The sequence below is a fragment of the Coregonus lavaretus genome (assembly GCF_964263955.1).
Source record: "Coregonus lavaretus genome assembly, chromosome: 9".
In the NCBI taxonomy this organism is placed as follows: Eukaryota; Metazoa; Chordata; class Actinopteri; order Salmoniformes; family Salmonidae; genus Coregonus; species Coregonus lavaretus.
This window is the reverse complement of record NC_139996.1, coordinates 55,121,015-55,139,257: the sequence shown is the minus strand read 5'-3', so window position 1 is coordinate 55,139,257 and position 18,243 is coordinate 55,121,015. Positions and strand designations below refer to the sequence as shown.

Sequence of the window (18,243 nt, the reverse complement as noted above, 5' to 3'; positions counted from 1 at the left end):
ATCCAAGAGTGAGCCGCGCCGGAGATGCCCAACTCGGAGAGGGTGGAGAGGAGGATCTGATGGTTCACAGTATCAAAGGCAGCAGACAGGTCTAGAAGGACAAGAGCAGAGGAGAGAGAGAGTTATCTTTAGCAGTGCCTCCGTGACACAGAGAAGAGCAGTCTCAGTTGAATGACCAGTCTTGAAACCTGACTGGTTTGGATCAAGAAGGTCATTCTGAGAGAGATAGCAAAAGAGTTGGCTAAAGACGGCACACTCAAGAGTTTTGGAGAGAAAATAAAGAAGGGATACTGGTCTGTAGTTGTTGACATCGGAGGGATCGAGTGTTGGTTTTTTGAGAAGGGGAGCAACTCTCGCTCTCTTGAAGACGGAAGTGACATAGCCAGCGGTCAAGGATGAGTTGATGAGCGAGGTGAGGTAAGGGAGAAGGTCACCGGAGATGGTCTGGAGAAGAGAGGAGGGGATAGGGTCAAGCGGGCAGGTTGTTGGGCGGCCGGCCGTCACAAGTCGCAAGATTTCATCTGGAGAGAGAGGGGAGAAAGAAGTCAAAGCATAGGGTAGGGCAGTGTGAGCAGGACCAGCAGTGTCATTTGACTTAACAAACGAGGATCGGATGTCGTCAACCTTCTTTTCAAAATGGTTGACAAAGTCATCCACAGAGAGGGAGGAGGGGGGAGGGGGAGTAGGATTCAGCAGGGAGGAGAAGGTGGCAAAGAGCTTCCTAGGGTTAGAGGCAGATGCTTGGAATTTAGAGTGGTAGAAAGTGGCTTTAGCAGCAGAAACAGATGAAGAAAATGTAGAGAGGAGGGAGTGAAAAGATGCCAGGTCCGCAGGGAGTCTAGTTTTCCTCCATTTCCGCTCGGCTGCCCGGAACCCTGTTCTGTGAGCTCGCAATGAGTCGTCAAGCCACGGAGCAGGAGGGGAGGACCGAGCCGGCTGGGAGGATAGGGGACATAGAGAGTCAAAGGATGCAGAAAGGGAGGAGAGGAGGGTTGAGGAGGCAGAATCAGGAGATTGGAGGGAGAAGGATTGAGCAGAGGGAAGAGATGATAGGATGGAAGAGGAGAGAGTAGCGGGAGAGAGAGAGCGAAGGTTGCGACGGCGCATTACCATCTGAGTAGGGGCAGAGTGAGTAGTGTTGGAGGAGAGCGAGAGAGAAAAGGATACAAAGTAGTGGTCGGAGACATGGAGGGGAGTTGCAGTGAGATTAGTAGAAGAACAGCATCTAGTAAAGATGAGGTCAAGCGTATTGCCTGCCTTGTGAGTAGGGGGGGACGGTGAGAGGGTGAGGTCAAAAGAGGAGAGGTGTGGAAAGAAGGAGGCAGAGAGTCAAAGGTAGACGTAGGGAGGTTGAAGTCACCCAGAACTGTGAGGGGTGAGCCATCCTCAGGAAAGGAACTTATCAAGGCGTCAAGCTCATTGATGAACTCTCCAAGGGAACCTGGAGGGCGATAAATGACAAGGATGTTAAGCTTGAATGGGCTAGTGACTGTGACAGCATGGAATTCAAATGAGGAGATAGACAGATGGGTCAGGGGAAAAAGAGAGAATGTCCACTTGGGAGAGATGAGGATTCCTGTGCCACCACCCCGCTGACCAGATGCTCTCGGGTATGTGAGAACACATGGTCAGACGAGGAGAGAGCAGTAGGAGTAGCAGTGTTTTCAGTGGTAATCCATGTTTCCGTCAGTGCCAAGAAGTCGAGGGACTGGAGGGTAGCATAGGCTGAGATGAACTCTGCCTTGTTGGCCGCAGAACGGCAGTTCCAGAGGCTGCCGGAGACCTGGAACTCCACGTTGGTCGTGCGTGCAGGGACCACCAGGTTAGAGAGGCAGCAGCCACGTGGTGTGAGGCGTTTGTATAACCTGTGCGGAGAGGAGAGAACAGGGATAGACAGAGGCATAGTTGACAGGCTACAGAAAATGGCTACAATAATGCATAGGAGATCGGAATGAAATGAACTAAACATCTAGGAAAGCGAGAGAGCGGGGCCTCCCTCACTTACGTTTCACTGAAACACCCAAATATAACTCTCCCAACTTCCACCTCAGAAACTATAATTTTTGTAAACTACAGCGGTTCAATGTTTTCTAGGAATAGACTAACTTAGTTTATTCAGCTAGCTAACTTGGTACAGTATTCTTCCGTGAAAACCGTCCAGGGCACCTAGTCATATGACGCCACAGCCAACTAGCATGCCGGGCTCCAACAACACGGTTTAGCACCAATACTCGGCCACAACAAACCACCAGTGTGTCAACACGCCAAGCAGATCATTCGTGTCCGTGTCTAACGTTGTGGGTTAGTCCCGACAGCTTGAGCGAGTCCGTCGTCAACTTATTCAGCCAGTTAGTTAGCTAGAATAGTTAGCATACTAGCTAGCCATTGCTTTCTGCCAACGAAGAAACCCGTCCTCCCACGGCACGAACACATAGCGAGAGCCAAGCTAACGTTAACTCGTCACCCATGTCCCGAATTCCCTTGAACGACTCTGGCTACCAGTATGTAAAAACAAAACACAAAGGTAGGTTATAACTTACCCCTAGCAGCTACTGTTAGCTAGCCAAGTGCAAAGCTAGCCACTGAATCGATTCAGCCAGTTCGCGTCTGTTCGCTAGGTCGTTCCAGCTATTGTTTAGTAGCTATCCATGTAGCAACAAGTTAGCTACATTTCAAGCACAGTAGCTACTTACTACCTAACGTTAATGCTTCAGACAATGCGGTTAGAAAAACAGCTGAATGGTAGGCATTATTGTATGTAATTATTGTAGGCAGCTAGCTGGTGTAATTACAGGTACTCTCAAGCGTAATCCATTCTAAAATGGATTAAATAAATAAAAATCCTCAGCAATCTACACACAATACCCCATAATGATGAAGCAAAAACATGTTTTTAGAAAGTTTTGCAAATGTTTTAAAAATAAAAAACAGATACCTTATTTACATAAGTATTCAGACCCTTTGCTATTAGGCTCGAAATTGAACTCAGGTTCATTCTGTTTCCATTGACCATCCTTGAGATGTTTCTACAACTTGATTGGAGTCCACCTGTGGTAAATTCAATTGATTGGACATGATTTGAAAAGGCACCCACCTGTCTATATAAGGTCCCACAGTTGACAGTGCATGTCAGAGCAAAAACCAAGCCATGAGGTCGAAGGAATTGTCCGTAGAGCTCCAAGACAGGATTGTATCGAGGAACAGATCTGGGGAAGGGTACCAAATAATTTCTGCAGCATTGAAGGTCCCCAAAAACACAGTGGCCTCCCTCATTCTTAAATGGAAGAAGTTTGGAACCACCAAGACTACCTAGAACTGGCTGCCCGGCCAAACTGAGCAGTCGGGGGAGAATGGCCTTGGTCAGGGAGGGGACCAAGAACCCGATGGTCACTCTGACAGAGCTCTAGAATTCCTCTGTGGAGATGGGAGAACCTTCCAGAAACACAACCATCTCTGCAGCACTCCACCAATCAGGCCTTTATGGTAGAGTGGCCAGACGGAAGCCACTCCTCAGTAAAAGGCACATGACAGCCTGCTTGGAGTTTGCCAAAAGGCACCTAAAGACTCTCAGACCATGAGAAACAAGATGATTTGGTCTGATAAAACCAAGATTGAACTCTTTGGCCTGAATGCCAAGCGTAACTTCTGGAGGAAACCTGGCACCATTCGTATGGCGAAGGATGGTGGTGGCAGCATCATGCTGTGGGGATGTTTTTCAGCGGCAGGGACTGGGAGACAAGTCAGGATCAAGGCAAAAATGAACGGAGCAAAGTACAGGGAGATCCTTGGTGAAAACCTGCTCCAGAGTGCTCAGGACCTCAGACTGGGGCGAAGGTTCACCTTCCAACAGGACAACGACCCTAAGCACACATTCAATACAACGCAGGCGTGGCTTCGGGACAAGTCTCTGAATATCCTTGAGTGGCCCAGCCAGAGCCCAGACTTGAACCCGATCGAAGATCTCTGAAGAGACCTGAAAATAGCTATGCAGCAACGCTCCCCATCCAAGCTGACAGAGCTTGAGAGGATCTGCAGAGATGAATTGGAGAAACTCCCCAAATACAGGTGTGTCAAGCTTGTAGCGTCATACCCAAGAAAACTCAAGGCTGTAATTGCTGCCAAAGGTGCTTCAAAAAAGTACAGAATAAAGGGTCTGAATACTTATGTAAATGTGATATTTCTATTTTTATTACTTTTTTTAATTAGCAAAAATGTCTAAAAACCAGTTTTGCTTTGTCATTATGGGGTATTGTGTGTCGATTTGATGAGGGAAAAAAACTATTTATAGAATTAGCCTGTAACCTAACAAAATGTGGAAAAAGTCAAGGGGTCTGAATACTTTCCGAATGCACTGTATATATACTGTATTCTAGTCAAGGCTCATCCTATATAACTACTGCTGTACACACCTTTTCTATTCATATACTGTCCATAATGTCTATACAAACCATCATATATTTATATTCCAGACTTTGACATTGCTCGTCCTAATATTTCTATATTTTTTGTGTGTAATATTTTTTGTTGTTCAGAATTACTGCACTGTTGGAGCTAGGAACATAGAATTTCGCTACACCCGCAGTAGCAAATGCAAAATATGTGTACGCGACCAATACATTTTGAATTTATTTTTTAACTGCAAATTCCAATATTGTTGCTAATCCTTATTGTGGCTATCTTCACACAGGTTTACACAGTCTACTATGTACTCATTGAATGAGCTGTCAGATACAAAAATACAGTACATAATGTCACCTTTTATTTGAGGGTATTTTCATCTGTTTCACTGTTTAGAAATGAAAGCACTTTATGTGTATGGTCCCCCCATTTGAAGGTGTCATAAGTATTTGGACCAATTCACTTGTGTATTCAAAAGTTTAGTTTTTGAGTGCCTCCCGAGTGGCGCAGCAGTCTAAGGCACTGCAGCCGGCCGCGACCGGGAGACCCATGAGGCGGCGCACAATTGGCACAGCGTTGTCCGGGTTAGGGGAGGGTTTGGCCGGCCGGGATGTCCTTGTCCCATCGCGCTCTAGCGACTCCTGTGGCGGGCCAGGCGCATGCATGCTGACACGGTTGCCAGTTGTACAGTGTTTCCTCCGACACTGGTGCAGCTGGCTTCCGGGTTAAGCGAGCAGTGTGTGAAGAAGCAGTGCGGCTTGGCAGGGTCGTGTTTCGGAGGACGCATGGCTCTCGACCTTCGCCTATCCCGAGTCTGTTCGGGAGTTGCAGCGATGGGACAAGACTGTAATAACCTAAAATACAAGGCCAAATCTGCACCGGAGTTGCTTACCAATTGTATATATTCTTAGAACGCAAGCTTGTGACTCTACAAACTTGTTGGATGCATTTCCAGTTTGTTTTGGTTATGTTTCAGATTGTTGTTCCCAATAGAAATGAATGGTAAATAATGTGTTGTGTAATTTTGGAGTCACTTTTATTGGAAATAAGAATAGAATGTTTCTTCTGAACACTTCCACATTAATGTGGATGCTACGATGATTACGGATAATCCCGAATGAATCGTGCATAATGATGACTGAGAAAGTTACAGAGCCATACAGTGACTTCAGAAAGTATTCATACCCCTTGACATATTCCAAATCTTGTTGTGTTACAGCCTGAATTCAAAATGGATTAAATAAAAATTGTTCATCCATCTATACACAATACCACAAAATGACAAAGTATTTCATTTTCAGTAAATGTGCTACCTCATTTAAGTAAGTATTCACACCCCTGAGCCAATACCACGGGGGGCCAGTATAAAATAAAAAATATGTATTCACTAACTGTAAGTCGCTCTGGATAAGAGCGTCTGCTAAATGACTAAAATGTAAATGTAAAAGCAACTTTGCCATTGATTACAGCTGTGAGTCTTTCTGGGTAAGACTCTAAGAGCTTTCCACACTTGGACTGTGCAACATTTGCCCATTACTCTTTTCTAAAATTGTCAAACTCTGTCAAACTGTTTGTTGATCATTGCTAGACAACCATTTTCAGGTCTTGCCATATATTTTCCAAGTAGATTGAAGTCAAAAGAGTAACTCTGCCACTCAGGAACCTTCACATTCTTGGTAAGCAACTCCGGTGCAGATTTGGCCTTGTATTTTAGGTTATTGTCCTGCTGAAAGGTGAATGAATCTCCCATTGTTTGGTGGAAAGCAGACTGGATTTTGCCTGTGCTTAGCTCCATTCTGTTTCTTTTTTATCTTGAAAAACTCCCAAGTACTTAATGAATAAAAGCATACATGATGCAGCCACCACTATGCTTGAAAATATGGAGAATGGTACTCAGTAATGTGTTGAATTGGATTTGCCCCAAACATAACACTTTGTATTCAGGACAAAAAGTTAATTGTTTTGACACATATTTTGCAGTGTTACTTTAGTGGCTTGTTGTAAACAGGATGCATGTTTTGGAATATTTTTATTCTGTACAGGCTTCCTTCTTTTCACTCTGTCAATTAGGTTAGTATTGTGGAGTAACTACAATGTTGTTGATCCGTCCTCAGTTTTCTCCTATCACAGCCATTAAACTCTAACTGTTTTTGAAGTCACCATTGGCTTCATGGTGAAATCCATGAGAGGTTTCCTTCCTCTCCAGCAACTGAGTTAGGAAGGACGCCTGTATCTTTGTAGTGACTGGGTGTATTGATACACCATCCAAAGTATAATTGATAACTTCACCATGCTCAAAGGGATATTCAGTGTCTTTTTTATTTTATTTTATCTACCAATAGGTGCCAGTCTTTGCGACACATTGGAAAATCTCACTGGTCTTTGTGGTTGAATCTGTATTTGAAATTCACTGCTCTACTGAGGGACCCTACTGATAATTGTATTTGTGGGGTACAGCGATAAGGTAATTCAAAAATCATGTTTAACACTATTATTGCAAACAGAGTGAATCCATGAAACTTATTATGTGACTTGTTATGCAAATGTTTACTTCTGAACTTATTTAGCCTTGCCATAACAAAAGGATTGAATACACATAGATCCAAGATGGCGTAGCAGTGCGGTCGTGTTCTTTGTTGTGTGTCCGTGTAAAAGCCTGTTTGTATTTTTTTGTATTTTTCGTACATATTTCCCTATCACACTTTTCATCCTTCTACTAAATATACTTTCCTGCAACCCGCCTCACTCAATGTGGAATGGATTCTATTATTTAATCACCTTTATCTAGAATCTCCAGTTGAAACTAGCTACTTGCTATTAGCCACCGTTAGCGGTTTTCACCCAGAACATAGGATTTTCTGCTGGAATCACTGGACCCTAACACCGGATCGCAACTAGCTAGCCGCAACTGAATGGATGTTGCTGTAGGCTAATCACCACTGCCCCCGAAGCAAGCACCAGTTAGCCTTGAGCCAGGCCCATATCCCGGCTATCTACCTCTTTGTCTACTGGACGGGAGTAGCCAGCTAACTACCTACTTGCTATTAGCCACCGTTAGCGGTTTTTCACCATTGTCCGTGGCCTGCACTACCTACCAGCCAGCTCTAGCCTGGACTATTATCGGCCAGTCTGCACTGTCTGCACAGCGCATTATCGACCCAGAACATATTCGATTTTCTGCCGGAATCACTAAATCACTGGACCTTTAACACCTGATCATCGCAACTAGTTAGCTGCAACCAAATGAATGTTGTTGTTGGCTAATCAGCCTGGAGCTAGCCTCGAGTCAGGCACATCTTCCGGCTATCTACCTCTCTGTCAACCGGACGGGACCTCCTAGAGTCGACACAGAGCCCAGCCGATCCATCACGACTGGTCTGCCGACGTAATCGTCTGTGGTTTCAACAGGCTTCCCGTTGCAACGACCACGAAGATCCATCTGCTAGCCCCAGCCCGCTAGCACACGCAAACAACAGCCGTGCTTCCTGCTCGCTGTGCTTTAGCACCAATTCAAACTGCTCTCGGACTCACATATTGCTGTTCACTGGACCTTATGACCACTCAGCTGCACAGCTGATGCCTGCTGGACTGTTCCTTTACACGGTACCCTGTCCTGTTTATCTGTTTAGCCTCAGCCCAAACTTTCAGCGCCATTACCAGTTGTTGTCTTAGCTCTCTCTAATAACACCTGTGATTGCTTTATTCCTCTCTCCCATGTCAATATGCCTTGCCTATTGCTGTTCCAGTTAGTTCTTATTATACAATTTCAATATAGAACCCCAAGTCATTCTCAAACTGCCTCAAATAGCTCCTTTGTTCCACCCCCCCCATACACGCAGAGACCGGCTCAATCGGTGCCTCCAGTGATGCTATCTCTTTCATTGTTACCCAACGCTTAGGTTTACCTCCACTGTACTCATATCCTTCCATATCCTTGTCTGTACATAATGCCCTGAATCTATTCTACAATGCCCAGAAATCTGCCCCCTTTATTCTCTGTACCCAACATTCTAGAAGACCAGTTCTTAAAGCCTTTAGCCATATCCTTATTCTAGTCCCCCTCTGTTCCTCTGGTGATGTAGAGGCTAACCCAGGCCCTGCAGCCCCCAGTATCACTCCTACTCCCCAGGAGTTATCATTTGTTGACTTCTGTAACCGTAAAAGCCTTGGTTTTCTGCACGTTAACAACAGAAGCCTCCTTCCTAAGTTTGAGTTATTCACTGCGTTAGCACACTCCACCAACCCTGATGTTCTAGCAGTGTCTGAATCCTGGCTTAGGAAGGCCACCAAAAATTCAGAAATGTCCATCCCCAACTACAACATTTTTCGTCTAGATAGAACTGCCAAAGGGGGTGGAGTTGCAATCTACTGTAGAGAGAGCCTGCAGAGCTATATCATACTATCCAGGTCTGTGCCCAAACAGTTTGAGCTCCTACTTCTAAAAATCCACCTTTCCAGAAATAAGTCTCTCACTGCCGCTTGCTACAGACCCCCCTCAGCCCCCAGCTGTGCACTGGACACCATATGTGAATTGATTGCCCCCATCTATCCTCAGAGTTCGTACTGCTTGGTGACCTAAACTGGGATATGCTTAACACCCCGGCCATCCTACAATCCAAACTAGATGCCCTCAATCTCACACAAATTATCAAGGAACCTACCAGGTACAACCCTAAATCCGTAAACATGGGCACCCTCATAGATATCATCCTGACTAACTTACCCTCTAAATACACCTCCGCTGTCTTCAACCAGGATCTCAGCGATCACTGCCTTATTGCCTGCGTCCGTAACGGGTCCGCGGTCAAACGACCACCCCTCATCACTGTCAAACGCTCCCTAAAACACTTTAGCTAGCAGGCCTTCCTAATTGACCTGGCCCAGGTATCCTGGATGGATATTGATCTCATTCCGTCAGTAGAGGATGCCTGGTTGTTCTTTAAAAGTGCTTTCCTCTCAATCTTAAATAAGCATGCCCCATTCAAAAAATTCAGAACTAAGAACAGATATAGCCCCTGGTTCTCCTCAGACTTGACTGCCCTTGACCAGCACAAAAACATCCTGTGGCGTACTGCATTAGCATCGAATAGCCCCCGCGATATGCAACTTTTCAGAGAAGTTAGGAACCAATATACACAAGAAGTTAGGAAAGCAAAGGCTAGCTTTTTCAAACAGAAATTTGCATCCTGTAGCACTAACTCCAAAAAGTTTTGGGACACTGTAAAGTCCATGGAGAATAAGAGCACCTCCTCCCAGCTGCCCACTGCACTGAGGCTAGGAAACACTATCACCACCGATAAATCTATAATAATCGAGAATTTCAACAAGCATTTTGCTACGGCTGGCCATGCTTTCCACCTGGCTACCACTACCCCGGCCACCAGCACTGCACCCTCCGCTGCAACTTGCCCATGCCCTCCCCACTTCTCCTTCACACAAATTCAGACAGCTGATGTTCTGAAAGAGCTAGACAATCTGGACACTTTCTTTCTAAAAATAGCCGCCGAAATTGTCGCAACCCCTATTACTAGCCTGTTCAACCTCTCTTTCGTAACGTCTGAGATCCCCAAAGATTGGAAAGCTGCCGCGGTCATCCCCCTCTTCAAAGGGGGTGACACTCAAGATCCAAACTGTTACAGACCTATATCCATCCTGCCCTGCCTTTCGAAAGTTTTTGAAAGCCAAGTTAACAAACAGATCACCGACCATTTGGAATCCCACCATACCTTCTCCGCTATGCAATCCGGTTTCCGAGCTGGTCATGGGTGCACCGCAGCCACGCTCAAGGTCCTAAACAATATTATAACCGCAATCGATAATAGACAGTACTGTGCAGCCGTCTTCATCGACCTGGCCAAGGCTTTCGACTCTGTCAACCACTGCATTCTTATTGGCAGACTAAATAGCCTTGGTTTCTCAAATGACTGCCTCGCCTGGTTCACCAACTACTTCTCAGATAGAGTTCAATGTGTCAAATCGGAGGGCCTGTTGTCTGGACCTATGGCAGTCTCTATGGGGGTGCCACAGGGTTCAATTATTGGGCCGACTCTTTTCTCTGTGTATATCAATGATGTCGCTCTTGCTGCTGGTGACTCTCAGATCCAGCTCTACGCAGACAACACCATTTTGTATACATCTGGCCCTTCATTGGACACTGTGTTAACAAACCTCCAAATGAGCTTCAATGCCATACAACACTCCTTCAGTAGCCTCCAACTGCTCTTAAACACTAGTAAAACTAAATGCATGCTCTTCAATCAAACGCTGCTGGCACCCGCCCACCCAACTACAATCACTACTCTCGACGGGTCTGACCTAGAGTATGTGGACAACTACAAATACCTAGGTGTCTGGTTAGACTGTAAACTCTCCTTCCAGACTCACATTAAGCATCTCCAATCCAAAGTTAAATCTAGAATCGGCTTCCTATTTCGCAACAAAGCCTCCTTCACTCATGCTGCCAAACATGCCCTCGTAAAACTGACTATCCTACCGATCCTTGACTTCGGCGATGTCATTTACAAAATAGCCTCCAACACTCTACTCAGCAAATTGAATGTAGTCTATCACAGTGCCATCCGTTTTGTCACCAAAGCCCCATATACTACCCACCACTGTGACCTGTACGCTCTTGTTGGCTGGTCCTCACTACATATTCGTCGCCAAACCCACTGGCTCCAGGCCATCTATAAATCACTGCTAGGCAAATCTCCGCCTTATCTTTGCTCATTGGTCACCATAGCAACACCCACCCGTAGTATGCGCTCCAGCAGGTATATCTCACTGGTCATCCCCAAAGCCAACACCTCCTTTGGCCGCCATTCCTTCCAGTTCTCTGCTGCCAATGACTGGAACGAACTGCAAAAATCTCTGAAGCTGGAGGCTCTTATCTCCCTCACTAACTTTAAGCGTCAGTTGTCAGAGCACCTTACCGATCACTGCACCTGTACACAGCCCTTCTGAAATTAGCCCACTCAACTACCTCATCCCCATATTGTTATTTATTTTGCTCATTTGCACCCCAGTATCTCTATTTGCACATCATCTCTTGCACATCTATCATTCCAGTGTTAATACTAATTGTAATTATTTTGCACTATGGCCTATTTATTGCCTTACCTCCATAACTTGCTACATTTGCACACACTGTATATATATTTTCTGTTATATTTTTTACCTTATGTTTTGTTTTACCCCATATGCAACTCTGTGTTGTTGTTTTTATCGGACTGCTTTGCTTTATCTTGGCCAGGTCACAGTTGTAAATGAGAACTTGTTCTCAACTGGCTTACCTGGTTAAATAAAGGTGAAATAAAAAAAACTAAAATAAAAAACGTATTGACTCAAGACATTTCAGCTTTTCATTTTTAATTAATTTGTAAAAATTTCGAAAAACATAATTCCAATTTGATATTATGGGGTATTGTGTATATAGGCCAGTAAAAAAAAATCCATTCAGGCTGTAACACAAGAAAATGTGGGAAAAAGTGAAGGGGTGTGAATACTTTCTGAAGGCACTGCAATTGTCTTGTGAATCTGGATGACATCATAATCTATTCCTCTGTTGCTGATCATCTGCAAGACATACAGTCCGTCTTCGACAGACTAAAGGCTGCAGCTTTGAGCCTGATCTTGAAGAAGTGTCATTTCTGCTTGCCTGAACTCAAGTTCCTTGGTCATGTGTTTAATGCAGAAGGTATCCATGCAGATCCAGCCACATATGCTGGAGTTCCCAATTTCCACATCTCTGAAGGTTGTTCAGCGCTTCCTGGGTATGGCTGGATGGTACCACAGGTTTGTGCCTGACTTTTCAAAGGTCGCCGAACCACTCAACCACCTTAAGAAGAAGGGGGTGAAGTTCCAATGGACTCCTGCATGCCAGAGCGCATTTGAAGCACTCAAAAACAGTCTCATCACTCCTCCAGTGCTTGGACATCCTAAGCTGAATGATAATTTCATAATGTACATAGATGCAAGTCAAACATGACTCGGAGCAGTCTTTGCTCAACCAACAGGACCTGGAACAGAATAAATTCTTACCTATGCAAATCTCACCCTTAATTCCGCCTAGAGGAATTAGTCAACGACTGAACTGGTGTGCCTCGCTGTGGTCTGGGCTCTGGAGAAATGGAGCTACTATTTGGAGGCCAAGGTCTTCAACGTTGTCACAGAACACGCTGCTCTGCAGTGGGTTCTGGCATCAGGCAAGACCAACAGCTGTCTCATTCGCTGGTCTATCAGACTCCAGAGGTTTGACTTCATCATTGAGTATCGCAAAGGAAAACTGAATGTTGTACCAGATGCCCTCTCTCGGATTACAGAGACCGCCAACGTCTGTCCTCCATTGTGCAGCACTTACACTACTGCTAAGTGTCTGGATGATTCTTTCCCTCTGGATGATGAGTGTGTGTGGAGAGCACAGAGAAATGATGCCGCCATCATGGAGATCCACGAGTCTGTCTGAGGAAGACTCGAAGGGCCGCTTCAGTGAGAAGTTCTGCATAATTCAGGATAAAGTGTATCGAAAAACTCCAAGAGGAGATGGAACACACTGCACCCATTACCGTGTCTTCATCCCCTCTAACCTACCGAAGATTACAGGAGGTGGTGTACTGGCCAGGCATATGGGTTGATACCAAGATGTTTGTACAGCAGTGTGAAGTCTGCCAGAAATACAAACCAGACATTGGCAGACCTGCCGGGAAACTGCAGCAGACCGTTGTGAACCATCCCAATGAAATGCTGGGAATTTTCCTCCCAGTCGGGGGACCTGGAATTAATTCTTATTGGTGGTAGTGGACTACTACACACACTGGGTGGAGTTGTTTCCACTCCGCAAAGCCACTGCATCCGCCATTGATCTAATTTTGCGAATGGAGGTCTTTACCAGATTCGTGATTCCAGACCAGATTCTCTCTGACCGAGGACCACAGTTCATGTCTGGAATCTACAAAGAGCTCTGTACCTACTGGGGTGTAGTTGCCAAGCTGACCACTGCCTACCATCCTCAGACCAACCTGGCGAGAGGGTAAATCGCACCCTGAAGGGGATGATTACTTTGTGGGGGATCAGCATCTTCCTGAGTATCGCTTTGTACTGAACTCTGCGGTCCAGGAGACTTCTGGGGTCACTCCCACCAAACTCCACCTGGGGAGACACTAAAAGGTCAGATGGAGAGAACCTTCCAAATTCCCCTCGTTTCACTTGACTGCCCAGCATTTGATGCAGTCCACCACCACCATACCTTGCTAGCCAGAGTGGAGGCTAGCAGAATCAAAGCCAAACAACGACAGCTCAGAAACTATGACAAACATAGAAGAGACATGTGTTTCTCACCCTAGTCTCGTGTCTGGGTCCGTTCTCATAATCTGTCAAATGCGTCCAAGCAGTTCACTGCAAAGCTAGCTTCGAGATGGAAAGGTCCTTTCTATGTGGTGCAGCAGGGCCCGGTAAACTACTTGGTCTCTTTGGAGAACACGGGGGAAGATGTCAGGACGGTGCCTGTTGTTGACCTAGAGCCCTGCTACCCTACGGCAGAAGAGCTGGATCGCAGGCAAAAGCAACACCTGCAGGAATTCTTCTTAGAGGACCCTGTTGACTTCCCTGGTTTTGTGTAGTATGAACATGAACCTGCCAAAGCGTGCATCCTCTCTGTTTCTACAGGCTCTTTTTTCATGGGGAAGGAGTGTGGCGAAATCCTGCACAGAGCCTTGAATCACGGTTCACCATCTGGCAGTCCCGACGGATGAATCTGGGTTTGGCGGATGCCATTAGAACACTACCTGCCCCAGTGCCAACTGTACAGTTTGGTGGAGGAGGAATAATGGTATGGGGCTGTTTTTCATGGTTCGGGCCCCTTAGTTTCAGTGAAGGGAAATCTTAACGCTACACCATACAATGACATTCTAGACGATTCTGTGGTTCCAACTTTGTAGCAACAGTGTGGGGAAGGCCCTTTCCTGTTTCAGCATGACAATGCCCCCGTGCACAAAGCGAGGTCCATACAGAAATGGTTTGTCGAGATCGGTGTCGAAGAACTTGACTGCACAGAGCCCTAACCTCAACCCTATCGAACACCATTGGGATGAATTGGAACGCCGACTGCGACCCAGGCCTAATCGGCCAACATCAGTGCCTGACCTGACTAATGCTCTTGTGGCTGAATGGAAGCAAGTCCCTGCAGCAATGTTCCAACATCTAGTGGAAAGCCTTCCCAGAAGAGTGGAGGCTATTATAGCAGCAAAGGGGGGACCAACTCCATATTAATGCCCATGATTTTGGAATGAGATGTTTTCCACATACTTTTGTTCATGTAGTGCCTACGGAAAGTATTCAGACCCCTTGACTTTTTCCACATTTTGTTACGTTACAGCCTTATTCTAAAATTGATTGAGTTGTTTTTTCCCCTCATCAATCTACACACAATGCCCCATAATGTACATTTTATTAAAAATAGAAAAAACTATCACATTTACATTAGTATTCAGACCCTTTACTCAGTACTTTGTTGACGCACCTTTGGCAGCGATTACAGCATCGAGTCTTCTTGGGTATGAAGCTACAAGCTTGGCACACCTGTATTTGGGGAGTTTCTCCCATTTTTCTCTGTAGATCCTCTCAAGTGCTGTCCAGTTGGATGGGGAGTGTCGCTGCACAGCTATTTCCAGAGATGTTCGATCAGTTTCAAGTCCGGGCTCTGGCTGGGCCACTCAAGGACATTCAGAGACTTGTCCCGTAGCCACTCCTGAGTTGTCGTAGGGTCGTTGTCCTGTTGGAAGGTGAACCTTCGCCCCAATCTGAGGTCCTGAGCTGGTTTTCATCAAGATTTCTCTGTACTTTGCTCCGTTCATCTTTGCCTCGATCCTGACTAGTCTCCCAGTCCCTACAGCTGAAAAACATCCCTACAGCCTGATGCTGCCACCACCATGCTTCACCGTAGGGATGGTGCCAGGTTTCCTCCAGACGTGACGTTTGGCATTCAGGCCAAAGAGTTTCATCTTGGTTTCATCAGACCAGAAAATATTGTTTCTCATGGTCTGAGAGTCACTCCAAGCGGGCTGTCATGTGCCTTTTACTGAGGAGTGGCTTCCGTCTGGCCTCTCTACCATAAAGGCCTGATTGGTGGAGTGCTGCAGAGATGGTTATCCTTCTGGAAGGTTCTGCCATCTCCACAGAGGAACTCTAGAACTCTTGGTCACCTCCCTGACCAAGGCCCTTCTCCCTCGATTGCTCAGTTTGGCCGGGCGGCCAGCTCTAGGAAGAGTCTTGGTGGTTCCAAACTTCTTCCATTTAAGAATGAGGTAGGCCACTGTGTTCCTGGTGGACCTTCAACGCTGCAGAAATGTTTTGGTACCCTACCCCAGATCTGTGCCTCGACACAATCCTGTCTCTAATCTCTATGGACAATTCCCGACACAATCCTGTCTCTGAGCTCTACGGACAATTCCTTCGACCTCATGGCTTGGTTTTTGCTCTGACATGCACTGTCAGCTGTGGGACCTCATATAGACAGGTGTGTGCCTTTCCAAATCATGTCCAATCAATTGAATTTACCACAGGTGGACTCCAATCAAGTTGTAAAAACATCTCAAGGATTATCAATGGAAACAGGATGCCATGAGCTTAATTTTGAGTCTCATAGGAAAGGGTCTGAATACTTATGTAAATAAGGTATTTCTGTAAAATTTTGAATACATTTGCAAAAAAATCTAAAAAACCAGTTTTCCCTTTGTCATTATGGGGTGTTGTGTGTAGATTGCTAGAAAAAGAAGGCTGTAACATAACAAAATGTGGAAAAAGTCAAGGGTTATGAATACTTTCCGAAGGCGCCGTATGTATGAAAATATCCTCAAATAAAAGGTGACATTCTGTACTGTCGCCTCATGAAACATTTTATCTCAAATCCAAAATGCTGGACTATAGAGCCAAGTTAAAAGTTTTAGCTTCACTGACCAAAGAAAGGTGTGTGTGTGTGTGTGTGTGTGCGTCTCAGAGCTGGAGGTCCGGCAGCAGCGTGGAGGTCTCTTACAGGGGACGTTACTGCTCACTGTGTCAGACCCCCAGGAGCCTGGACTGGGCAGTGGGGGAGCCACTCTCAATGCACTGCTGGTGGCAGCCGAACACCTGAGTGCCAGAGCTGGATACACTGTAAGTGGTTCCACACTCACAATATGTCCATAGAATATCATAAAAATATAACTTAGAGGTGTAGAGACAAAGGAAAAATTCCACTGCAAGTATTGTGAGTCCGTTTGTGCATTTTAGTTTATTAGACCATAAAGTCTTTGTATATTGATGACATTTTTGTCTAGTTTACCGACTGAATAGATTCCTGTAACTGAAATATACAAATGTTATTGTCTTGACTGTTACTGTATTGTGGTGATACCCTCTTGTTGGGGTATATTAATTGTGGAGCATTTTTACGTTTTACATTTTAGTCATTTAGCAGACGCTCTTATCCAGAGCGACTTACAGTTAGAGTGCATACTTTTTTTTTTTTCATACTGCAGAACTATGCACTTATCCAATGTTGTTTTCAGGTTGTTACCGCGGATGTCCTTGATGATGCCCATATCCTGATCTTGCACACGGTAAGACTGGAAGGGTAGCAGAGGACAGGTAGAAGGAGAGAGTGGGGCGGCGAGGTCGACTGGATCGGGAATGAGGTTTCAAATGTGAGATTTAATTTACTATTATTATTCACATGGACATTGGAGTAATCTCTCTCTTTCTGTGTTTTTCTCTCTGTCCTCCCCACCTCTCCTGTCTTTCTGTAGGGACGTGACTTTCCCTGGGATAGCTGTGGCAGGGCCTTCTGCTGGCTGCCTGTGGAAAAGCCAGCTCAGACTGTGCAGGGACCTGTCTGCTGCCTGGATATTCTGCTAGACTGCCTTTCCAATCAGGTTAGCCATAATCCTGTTTGTTGGAGACACCCACTAGACTAAGGGTCACCTACTCTGGTCCTGGAGTGGGATTACTTCTCCATTAATGGGGCGGTTGGTACAAGTGGCTTGGTATCATCCATTAATAAAAGCTGCTCTGTATCATTTTCTCAGGTTTTCAAGCCACCTTCTTTCCATCATTGAATGTGATGATAATTATACAGCAATACACTTAAATTCAAGCCTAGAACACCGTTTAGAAATGACAGCACTTTTTGTACATAGTCCCCCCATTTTAGGGTACCAAAAGTATTGGGACAAATTCACTTATGTATTAAAGTAGTCAAAAGTTTCATATTTCGTCTTATATTCCTAGCACGCAAATATTACATCAAGCTTGTGACTCTACCAACTTGTTGGATGCATTTGCTGTTTGTTTTGTTTTGTGTTGCAGATTGTTTTATGCCCAATAGAAATGAATGGTAAATAATGTATTGTGTTATTTTGGAGTCACTTTTATTGTAAATAAGAATAGAATGTTTCTAAACACTTCTAAATTAATGTGGATGCTACAATGATTATGGATAGTCTGGAATGAATCGTGATTGAGAAAGTTACAGACGCACAAATGTCATACCCCCAAGACATGCTAACCTCTCACCGTTACACTGTTTTGGGGTATGATATTTGTGCGTCTAACTTTCTCACTCATCATTATTCACGATTAATTCAGAACTATCCGTAATCATGGTAGCATCCACATTAACTCATTACCTTCATGCATTCTCTGTTAAATCTTCTAGACCATGCTGTAAATCAAGTAGCCAATAGCAGATAATCAACATATATAATCAACATAAATGTAGGGGTATTGGATTGGATCCAACATTGGATCCAATATGTTGATGTCTCGTTCGTTGCGCAAGTGAAGTTGTGATTCTGGACTTTCTTCCGATCACCG

General features: G+C 45.2%; 1 protein-coding gene across 1 annotated transcript in view; it reads left to right on the top strand.

Moving 5' to 3' along the window:
* fcsk (fucose kinase) overlaps nucleotides 1–18,243 on the top strand; it is a 45,731-nt gene that overhangs the window by 3,081 nt on the left and 24,407 nt on the right. Inside the window, exons 2-4 of the mRNA XM_084168474.1 lie at nucleotides 16,391–16,545; nucleotides 16,941–16,991; nucleotides 17,178–17,303. Of these exons, the coding sequence (XP_084024600.1) occupies nucleotides 16,391–16,545; nucleotides 16,941–16,991; nucleotides 17,178–17,303 (332 nt within the window). The remainder of the gene's footprint in view (nucleotides 1–16,390; nucleotides 16,546–16,940; nucleotides 16,992–17,177; nucleotides 17,304–18,243) is intronic.